An 11,484-nucleotide genomic window follows, 5' to 3' on the forward strand; every position below is an offset into this window, starting at 1 on the left:
TGTATTGTACTTATGCTTATGACATTGGTATTTTTCTTTTGGCTTCTAGCACAAAACAGAACGTGAATGGGTTCTTAGGCTCCTTGGGGAAGGACTGCGTGATAAATACTGCTATCAACTTTATGACTACCAAAGGATTTTTCATGTTATTCTTTCCTTTTTTAACAGTCCTCTGTGTGACGAGGGCTCTCAGGTAGGTATTTAAGCAGACAAAAAGTGCTGTGATTTGGGGATCTTAAATACATAAAAAGCAGAAAGGAGCGGTTGACTCTTCGCTTTCCCTCTTGAAAATCTGTTCTTTGTTGATTATGTATGAGGGGATGGGGAAAATATCTATTATATCAAGTCAGTGAGTCATATTCTTTCCACTGAAATGGGGACAGATCTCTGCCATCATGAAGCTTCACTCGTGTTCATCAGCTGATAGTCTGGCTCTACAACCTTATTTCCACTGCTTCATGGAAGATATTGCAGAAATCAGTTTTGCACATGCGGTCAGASCCTTTGCTTTTTTTAGGTCTGTTTATTGCCTATCCAGCATGTTACATGTACAGTGCTTATTAGGAAGAACAGCTCACTAGCCAGAAGCCTTCATGTTCACAAGCTTTCACCTAGGGAAATCTAAAAAATCTTGAGTCAAAATCTTGGCTAAAAACAGAAAATTGTGTTGCTACATAAAGACTTGGTCTTTTTAATAGTGTTTGGATGTGTGTAAAGCCTTGAAAAGATGTCTTTTGTTCCCTGGAGTTGCTAAGAACATAAATATTTAGTAACATGTTTTACCTTTTATTTACCTTTTATTATTAGATTCTGGATACAGTCAGATTGCTAATTATATCTTTCGGAAAGATTGATAGTAATTAGATCCTGACTATACTATAAATCTGTAAAAGAATGAATTGTATTTTCTATTTCAGAATCACATTCTAGAGATATTGCAAAATGCTGCCCATATCACTAAAGCTGCCTATGAACTGATACAAGACCACAGTCTCCTAACCTGGATACTGCATATTTTGGAGAAAAGGTAAAAAGGGAAATATTGGTGAAATGGGAACAACACTACTCTCTGCACATGGGAAATAATTATGCAATGGACTATGAAAACAAGGGGACAGATATGGAGATGTTGTATCAGCAGTTGTGATAGTTGGCACCTATCTGCTGTACTGGCAGAACTTGCCCAACTCTAAAACATTCCCTAATGTTTCTAAAAACAAAATCAAGGTGCTTTCAGGTTCTAGTAGGAGAGGGTGATAGTGGTGGGGGAGGTTCATGATTTTGATAACACTTTCTTGAAAAACTTAGAAAACAAAGTAACACCTTATTTTATTTTGTGTACTTTTTGTTTTTATTACCCACAATCCACATCTTGTCATAGGACCTCTTACAAAGAACTTGTCATGATAATAAATTTGAGCTGGCTGTAATGTTCCCCTTTACACTCCTTCCTCCTCCTCTTGCTTTCCCTCAACATATGTATGTCCATGCACATACAGATGCCTTTTGCATAGATATTCCTGACAGATTCAGGCAAGGTGTCAGGATTCTGCACTGTGATCAGTCTGAACAGGTTCCCAGTGAGCACCCACAATAGGAATGGCAGAGTGTGCACAGTTCCCGAGAGCTGAGAGTAGAGACAGCTAATGCTCGTATGTGTGCCTCTCTCTGCATGCATCTGGAGATGAAAAAGCCTAGATTTGGCCTTGATACCTAATACTTATTTTGTGATCAGACTTCCGAGGAGATTTTTTCTTGCATCCTCTGTGCAAAATTATGATTAATTTTTCTTTTTATTAGAATAATGAAGTAAATATGGCTCCTGATACTATACTGTAAGCACTGCTGTTGTTAAGTAAAGTCTTAGCAACATCAGAAATTCTAAACTGTAAAGGGAGCTAGCTATCTTGAACAGTAACTGCTTTAAGGAAATAGTGATGGTATTTGCAATTGAATGGATTCCTTTGGAAAGCTATTCCCATGTAATGAAAGAAGGGAGTCAGAATTCAACTAGTCTCATGTGGGAGCTGTGATGCAATACTGTGTTTCCCCACCTGCAGAGTGGTAGCTGGGCAGGAGGTGCTGGTTGTCCCATGTCTGGGCAAGGGCAGTAACCTGGGGCTTCGAAGAGGTGCACTCCTGTGCCCTGGTGGGGAGTGGGACGAGGAGRGGAGTCTGACTGTAAGGCATCTGCTCGCATTCACAGCTCCAACCATGCACTAGATTATGCCCCGCTATAGGAGATGGATGGATTCATGACTAGGACCTGCCTTTTATATGGATACGTGTTGCTTTGTTTTGTTTTGCAGATTTCTGGAAAATAAGATGTTAAATAAAATCATTTCCTTAGTCCAAGCTCTGTGGGTAACAAATTTAGGAGGCAAGAGAGAAAGCAAGAAAGACCCCCAGGAAAACAGGAAGTTTCTTCCTATTCAGCTTATAAATGAATTTCTGTATGTTTTGATCATATTAGTCAAACACATTCGGTAAGTCTTTTTTAATTAGTTTGCAAGTCATCCTCTGACTTGTTTGAATCTTACTAAGGGCAGAAGAATGTCTCCATCTCTGGTAGTTTAATGCTTTTTGCTTTTTTTCTTTTGTTTTTTTTTCCTCCCTTCAGTATGAGCGTTGACTGGTGAATCTTGATGAGGGTGTTTTGAAATAACAGGACAGTTGATAGTGTCAAGTTCCACATCTTTAATTATTGGCCATTTTTAAACTACTGTAATATATATTACTCTTTGTCCTGCTAGATTAGAGCCTGTGGTCAGCAATGCWATTTGCTGCAAGGATTTCCTAAGTTCCTCAAGCTTTAGACCCTTCATATGTCAGAAAAATACCTACAAATTGTACAAGGAGTATTCGTGTAAAGTTCTATATGAAAGTGTTAAATAAGGAGTCAGTCTCTTCTTATGTTACATAATATGGTAACGGAACAAAGGGTAACCAGTTCTGCTTGGGTTCCTAATGGTATAGGCAGCGCTTCATGCAGACAAGGATTGTCACAGCCTGAGTAAGCTACATTTATTTTTTTCCTCCTCAAAATTTTGTCAGTTCGTGCAAAATGAAGAAGAGTGGCTAAAGCTTCAGACCTCTGACCCCTTTCTTCTGTGTCATCTGCCCTTGGCCTTTACAGGCAGGAGGCAAAGGCTAGATTACATTGTTTGCTCTCCTAAACACTAATGGAGTGAAGCACTGCAGATTCAATGGTAATGAAAGTAATTCAGTGGCACCCTGAGAAACAAGTCTCTATGTTTAGAGGACTGTAAGGAAAAAAACTTTTACTGCATGCCGATTAATAAAATAAGTACAAAAACACATTAGTTAATGTCAAAAATTATTTTTCTTATTTTAATAGGACTAATTTAGATCTGGCCAAACTGACTCAGTTTTTCAGTACACTGAATTCTGTGCTGGGATATCGTGCTGTAGTTGTTGAGGCCTTCAAAGAAATGAACCGATTCACTGTGAATGACAGTGTTCTCTCAAACAAAGAGATCCTGCTGCTGTTGCATAAGTGGAGCGTCATTGAAAAAGACCTGCAGATTCAAGATGATTTGCAGAGTCTTGCTCAAAAATACCGAATCAAAGAATTGCTTAGTAAGTACTAAAAATATTTGCTTAAGAGAAGTAATATTGTTGAAACTGTGATAGGCTGACCATAAAAGTGAGGTAAAACATTTTAGAAAAAAGTGTTAGTATCTTTTGTCAGACAGTTTGATATAGCTTCAGGGAGCAGGAATGGATGGAAAGCACTTTTTCAGGTTTTTATTGCAGTGATTTTTATCTTTACACAATTATGGAAGCTTTGGAGAAATACAATCTTAAAAAGAGAAAAAGCTTTAAAATAAAACAGTTACAGATCTAGCAATAGGTTTTAAAAATTGTATTCTCAAAAAAAAAAAAAAAAACTTTAAAAATGGTATTTGGAGGCTTTGTGCTCAAAGCCTGGAACCATTCTGAGTGTGAATGGGGATCTGAAAATGAAACTTCAGTAAAAATTGGCAGTAAAACAAGCAAAAATGAAAGAGTTGATTTTTTTCATTCTTGTCAATGTTGGAAGAAAGAGCAAAAAAAAAACCCCATTTAGACTTGTATGACTTCTGTCTTATTGAGTAATCTCTGTGAATAAAATGTATAAGGAAATTTGTATTAGGAGGTGTTAAACAGTGTTGCTTTCCTGCAAGTCTAACAGCTGCTGTTGGTGTACATTATAGTCTTCAACAGATTTCTTTTGCTGTTCTGAAGGAGTTAAACTAATTATTAAAGGATCATTGCATTTAAGAGGTATACTATAAAAGCTCTAACATTTTTCTAAATTTCTCTTAATGTGTTTCTGAAGATTTTTAGAGAGTTACTGTAGCTACATCAATAATCTACTGCATCAGTAGTTTTTTTTTTTTTTTTTTTTTTTTTTTAAGCTGTTATTCCAGTCCTTAGCAGCTTATAAAGCAGCTACAAAAACTGGTCATATCTGAAATTTTATTTTTAAAGTTACCTTTGAAGAGTTGTCCTCCCTCTCTACTCCTGAGGGAAAAAACCCTGAAGTCTGATTCTTTCTTTTTCTTTTAAGTCACAGGAATGCAACATAATTGAAGCTTCTAATGATTTCCTCAGTGACTCTTCAAAAATAGATTGCTATAAGACACTCTGTTCGATATGGTAGCAGTAGAATAAAGTGCCAGTGCTTTGGGGGAGCTATGCTGCTTCCATGACACAAGCAACATCTAACTGCAGGCAGCTGTGCATTACCAAGTTGAGCTGACCTAGCGATTCACTTGCAGTGTGAAAAATTTTTATAGTCTTGATTAGCATCACCTTAGCAGACTAGGATGCAGCTGTGCTGAAGCTAAAGGAAAGCCAACTTTGCTGGCTTAGCTTGTGTCATTCAAAAGCAACGTAGCTATGCTGGTATCTCCTTCCGTAGGGAGGCAGGTGCTATGCCTCTGCCAGCCCAAACAGTAGCAGTCTGAAAATTTCTCACAACCTGTGTAGCCTTACTGATAAAACTGCATCTGTGGACCTGTAAAATACTGCCTTGGCTTTACTAAGTTTTGGGTCAGGGCCTTGGCATTATTGCTCACCTCAAGGTTATGAAGTGCAGTTCAGAAATGTGTTCCAGCCTGTGAATTACTAGGAGACTGTAGCTGATTCCCGTTCACTTTGAATTACACAGGCTTTATTTGGCTGGTAAATGAGGCCAGTACTTATCCTCTTACCAGCTAAAACAATGTGTGGTGCCATCTTTGCTGCATAATTTTATACAAAGAAAATGCTTTGAAGCAYCTGGTATTTTTGCTGTTGTTTTTTCTTATAGAGAATATTAAAGAAAAGAACAAACCTCAAGCCTCATTTCATACATATCATCACATTCGGAAAAAAAAAGAGATAGAAAGAGAAGATGACAGTGATGCAGACCTGAAAGCATCTGAGTTGGAGAAGTGCAGGGAGCATCTGAATTCCATATTTTCACACTGGGAGCCTGTTTTCCCAGCCCTGCCTACCAAACATTCAGAAACGTTTGTGGATCTTGAAGATGAAGCGGTTGGTCTTACCTGTGCATCCACTTACGTAGTAACTAAATGGCTCATAAAGTCCATGGTTGAGCATAGCCTCAACATGCAGAACGTTTTGTTAACTTTGCAGTGGTTTCAGAAATGCATTTTACCACACCCCCAGGCAGTCCAGGAGGTTCTTGGGGATGCCACGTTGAGAAACAACATTTTCAAGTTTTACACCCGGATCTGTGAGGCCAGCAATGGGACAGCTGAGCACTTGAAAGAGCTCTGTTTGTTTAGTTCAATCATGCTTCACCTGATGGATGCTCAGGGCTTGACTAACAACAGCTTTCATGAACTTGTGAAAACATTGTGCCTATCAGCAATGACCGAAGAGGACGAGAACAAGAAAGGTAACTGATCTTTTCTTTATCACTCTTGCAACAAGACAGAGGTGCTAATGATAGGTAGAAGATAGGTAGTTACATGTTTTAATTTCATCCAAACAGTCTGAGGTTTGCCTTTGTCTTTTGGTGATTATCAATTCAGAAAAAGAAAGCTGTATCTCTGGTGATAGAGCTGCGTGGGTTGTAGAGCAAAATATGGTTGCACCRTAAGAATTTCTGGTAGTAAAATAGTCATACTTCCTAAAGAAATTTTCCSATCTATGATTGAATAGGGCTCAATGAAATATATAAAAGGTAAAGAGAAAAGTAGTCTGTGACAAGTAAGTCTGTGTGGGTTCTAATCTGCACACTGTTCATTGTTATCATTTGATAGCAAAAGCCACTGGTCCGATTTCAAACCATTTTATTTAAAGTTGTTAGAAAGGTCTGTGAAGATAGAACTTTTCTTGTTGTYGTTAGTATTGGGTAGACCATTGGCTTTGTATGAGCAAAAAAATGCTCAGATTTTCCATCCAGGAAGAGAATTAGGAAACTAGTTTAATAAATGGTTCTGGAAGGGTGTCTGGTAAAATAGGTTATTTTTGTATAGCTATTTGGATATCTGTTCTGATTATTCTTCTCTAATTTTTATTCCATAGCTGTTTGTGTATTCCTGACTTCTGTTTACATTGGGGACATATGGCTTGGAGCACAGGAGCCAGATATGTTAATAACACATGTCAAATTGATCTACAGCAGCACAGATGATAAATTAAATGATGATGACACARAAACCCATAAACAAAGAGAAGAAACTATTATGTCTCTTTGCAAAACCCTTTACTTGGCTACATTGGGGCATTAATTCACTGGGCTGACATTTAATCTTTAATGTTATATGCTATGCCATYGTTGCTGTGAGCCATGAAATCCTCTTGAACTGTCCTCCAGACAGATCTAACTTGTTTTGTCATAAAGATCAATATTTTATTACTATGTGCAAACTCAGACGGAGAGACTTGTATTCATCATGTCTCAGTGGAACATTAAAGCCATAATTTCCCTTTTCTTGAGATGAGCAGTATGGGACACTGAATATTATTTATATTGGTTTTATTACAGACATTTTTAACTTTGATCAGTCTTTTTTGGTTCTTCATAGTGTATTGCCTCTGGACTCTATTTCAGTTCCATGTAGTTAAAATMCATCATATCCCCAGTGTAAGATGGAGAAAAAAAGACTGCAATATTTCACCACAATCTGGTATTAAGTACAAAGAACAAGTATTCCGGGATCTGGCCATGATCATTTACTATTTCTTGAAGAACTCTGTTTCTTTCATGGTACATGATAGCAAAACCAGTATGTACAGAAGACTGTGAACACAGGAATTATGATGGTCTGTGGTTCTTCTTGTTTTTAAATTAAAATGCTTTTGAAAGCATCTGTATCAGGGCTGTAGTGGTTTTATTCTGTTTTTTTTTTTTTTTTTTTTTTTTTNTTTTTTAATTAAAAATCAGAAAAGACCATCATCAGTGCTGAAACATACCTGCAGTAAAAACCTATGTTCTCCTCACTCTGAAAGGAGGAGAGGTAGAATAAAACGCAAATGACTTGCTGCTGATTGATTATACATGTTTTTTGTAGGAAGTTCTCTGTGAACTCTGACAAATATTTCTTGAACACTTCCTTAAGGGCAGTTTAACACACCATTCCAAATATGCAAACATGCAGAGCCTGAACTTGAGTGTTTGAAATGTAAAATAGGATTTATTAAACTGACTCATGAATATGTATTATGCCTAGGTACTTTGTGCAAATTCTGTATTGGGGAAAAAATCAAAATGCACACTCTTTGTGATACTTTTGTATTTTTTTAATAAAAGAATGTGAGATGCAAATAAGAAATGTTTCTACATGTAAATATTCTTGTCCTCAATCTAAAGACTTGATTTAAAAATCAAAAAAAAAAAAATCTTAAAAAATCTGCAAGCCCATTAGAGGCTGAATTGTTGTATAGTGTTGGTATAAAATCCCTGGAGTGTGATGTATCAAAAAATTTTCTTTGCAGTGAAAAGATGTAATTTACTTCATTTTTAAAAAAAAGAAAGAAAAAAGAAAAAAAATGAGGCCCAAGAGAGAGAAGGTAATGGCCAGAGATAGAACAAAATGGAAAGCTGTCTTGTTGCCTGACTTGACAGGAAAAGAAAATACTCATGGCACATATGGAAAGAATTGTTCAGCTATCTTGAGGGGACTGGTCACATCTGATGGTGGTTTATAGTATGATTTGGTTGAAAGAATAGAAGAAATGTGGAAAATAAATTGAAATGTTTCAAACAATGGGGAGATTTCAAAGCAGAGGTACTAAATCCCCTTTCAACTACTTAATAAGTTAACAACAACCAAAAGAAAAATACTACAACCCAGCTATTGGAGGCTGTACAGGAAGTTGCAAGCCCAGAACGTTTTTAGGGATGTGCCTTGTAATACCCTTTCACATGCCCTTTGGCTATGTGAATTTAAAAAAACAAATACTTTTGTAGCTGGTACCTGCAGGAGCAGAAATCATTTGTTGAAGCTTGACGAGATGGAAAAGCGATTCATGAGTGAGATCCATGTCTGGAAATAAGGGCATTAGATACAAGCAGGCTTGCTGAATTACATGTGCTCAAACGGGTTTTTGCACGTTTGCACGTTTGCACGTTCCTTTTGTGGATGGAAATAGTGATTTTTTGAATGCAATTTGTCACTGCTAAAAATGAGGAAGATAACTGCCACGTTTATAACATGCTTTAGCTAACGTGATGCAAGATGCTAGGGAGCRGAAAGGCCCTATGAGGTGACTGTGGCTGCAGATAGGGCTAGTTGTGGGTGTTGGTCAGTTCTCCTTGCAACAGCGTGTGGAAGCCCTGACTAATTGCATGTGGATCCCCCTAACCATTGTGCATACTTAAATGATGGTTTTCCAATGGCCTTAAATATTGCAAAAAGCCAAGTAGTGAATATTTTCTCCCTGGCTTTTAATGTTTTATTAGTATTTCTATCATCACCATTATCAAAGTATTCAGGGTAGGAGAGGATTGTTCATACAGTTTTTTCCCCCCTTTTTATGGTGGTTTTGGACACAGAGAAAAAAATAATCCAAATAAGCTGACGTTACTAGCCTGTCATATCAGTTCATGCATGCTTATCAGTAGAGAGAATGTAGCTCTGCCTGTGGGAACTTTAAGATTTAATCTCATTGCTTCTGTGAGCTTCAAGATATTCAATTAAAAGATTATGATGAAGTATTTCTGGAAATAATGGTCAAATATCTTCAAAAACCATACATGATTTGTGTATGTGAATTACTGCCAGTGTATTATCAGTGCATTTTAATAATTTAGATGAAGAGCYGTTACTTTAAGAAATTAGGCTTGAATACTTATGACAAATTGTAGAGGGGATTCAGAGATGCAAAACATGCCCCATATATGGACTTATGTTTTGAAACAAGTAGTTTCTCTAATTTAATACAAGTTACTCAGTCTGATGCTATTCTGATGATGAGAACYACATGGCTAAAACTCCAGAGCGCTCTGCAGTAGGCCCAGCAGCCTGCCCTCATTTGGGGGACAGACCTTTTGAAAATCTTCTCAAAATTCTCAAGACACCATTGAAGTCGATAGCCGAAAGTATGTATACGTTCCTGTTGTACACGGTGCGTGGAACGTACYTGCAGTTTTGAGCTGGGGGTTGGGGCTTCTCTGTGTTTGCAGTGGCTCTTGGGGAGACTTGGCCCCATGGGGGGCTGCTTGTGCTCAGCTGAGGGTACGTCTGACGTGTGAGCAGAAAAGGACTTTACTTAGCAGAGCAATGAAGGAGAAGGAGGTGGTGTTTGTGGGAGAAGCTTTATGGCCAACATCGCTGTGGAAGTCAGCTTTGCCTTTCAACCAGCTGCATGTGCTGAGTTGGGTCACACTTGGCAACTGTCGGATGTAGCAGTTCAGCAGACCATGAATCCCACCAACTCGAAGGAGAAGGAGCAGCATATGTTAACAGAGGAGTCTGGGGGGGAGCGCAAATAAAAACTCACTGGGAAGAGTGCTGGAAATGCCTTGAAGTTGGTATATATGGAAATGTCAAGAAAGAAAGCGCATTTTTCTCCCCACGTTCCCCTCCTCCTGAGTTAGATATTATAAGACAGTTTGTATTTTGCATATTATTTATTACTGTTTATATACTTAATGCTGTATGCCCTCCATAGTTGATCTGTTTTGCCTGCAAGTTATTTTCTCTCTTTTGTCTTTRAACAATAGTAATAATRTATATATATATATWTTATTTCTAAGCTGTTGTAAACAGTTCCAGATAATTTTAAAGGAAATAAATAAAAAGTATTTTCAGTGGCTACGCACTTCAAGTCATGTTCCAATGCAACTAATAAGAGAACACTAGTGGTTATGAATGGGGAGTATTAATGTGTTTCAGAAATCTCCTTTGAATCCACTTGTAGAAAAAGGGGGTTTTGAAACAAGGTGAGTCTGCCATTAGCCAGCGAGGAGGAGGCTGGAGCAGGCCGTGCAGGGAGGCTGTGCAGTCTCAGTGCTGGAGAGGCTTCTTAGATCAAGGTAGAGTAGTGCCACAGGAATAACCGAAGTGCAGCCGGTGTGACCTTGAGAAGGTGAACGGGCCGAGATGTTGAGGTCTCCTTCGGGCTCTCCTCAGGACTCCGTGTRTTCCACTGGGGTTAGGGGGAGATGCAACTTGCAGTAGGACAAGGGGTGCCAATGAGGGAAGAATTGTCACCCCTTCGAAAGCGTTGGAGTTTCGTTGTTAAGCAGAACGCAGCCAAGATTTTGCCTTGAATGTTGRTTCATGTTTTTTTGTGGGCGCCACCTCAGCTTTAGCAAAGGGTAAGCATATCTGAGGGAAGGGGAAGGCTGGTGTGGCCATCTGAGCTGACTGATGGGAAATCCAGGCTCTTTGATATTTCTCTGTGTTGCCTCTTCTGTTCCTGCAGTCTTCCCTCATTTTCTCCACCTGTCCGTAACTCAGTCTGACTCCATAGACTTTAAGCCTTGATAGGTTTTCAGCCTAACACCAGTAGTAATCAATTTGCACACTCTGCAGTCCCAGCGTTGTGATTACTGAAGCTCTAACAGTTCCTCACCCTCTTGTGGACCTTCGTCTGCCTCTAGCAGGGTTTGGTGGTGCTCCACAGGTGAGGAGAGAGTGGAGGCCCCTGAGCGGGGAGGGAGTACAAATGGCACTTTCTGCACTGATGCAGGAGGCGGGGATAAACAGCTCCTCTCCATCCCACCCAAAAGCTTCTGTGAGACTGTTTCGGCCCCACTTGAAAGCAGGCAACTCGTGCAGAAATGCAACGTTGCTTTTGTGTTTTTGACAGCATCTTCCTTTGATATAAAAGATGATAAACATGCTTCTCTCTTTCTAATGGCTGGGTAACTGGCAGATACCATTTCAAGCGTATTCAATATTAACGAGTTTCTATTCCACCTACCATTTCAAAGTGATAGCTAAGGGTGATTGATTGTTACTAGCAAAACCTGTATTTCCTGGCATTGGGAAAAGCTAATGATTTTATTCATTGAGA

The 11,484-nt window shown here is 38.7% G+C and overlaps 1 protein-coding gene across 1 annotated transcript in view; it reads left to right on the top strand.

Moving 5' to 3' along the window:
• The window catches only part of URB1 (URB1 ribosome biogenesis factor), a 68,478-nt gene extending 60,685 nt beyond the window's left edge, over positions 1-7,793 (top strand). Inside the window, exons 36-41 of the mRNA XM_085297839.1 lie at positions 50-193; positions 918-1,027; positions 2,310-2,486; positions 3,359-3,600; positions 5,318-5,911; positions 6,544-7,793. Of these exons, the coding sequence (XP_085153965.1) occupies positions 50-193; positions 918-1,027; positions 2,310-2,486; positions 3,359-3,600; positions 5,318-5,911; positions 6,544-6,749 (1,473 nt within the window). The 3' untranslated portion in view covers positions 6,750-7,793. The remainder of the gene's footprint in view (positions 1-49; positions 194-917; positions 1,028-2,309; positions 2,487-3,358; positions 3,601-5,317; positions 5,912-6,543) is intronic.
• The last annotated feature ends 3,691 nt before the right edge of the window (positions 7,794-11,484 follow it).

Source organism: Rhea americana, unplaced genomic scaffold (assembly GCF_003343005.1).
Source record: "Rhea americana isolate MKP2758 unplaced genomic scaffold, rheAme1 scaffold_130, whole genome shotgun sequence".
Lineage (NCBI taxonomy): Eukaryota > Metazoa > Chordata > Aves > Rheiformes > Rheidae > Rhea > Rhea americana.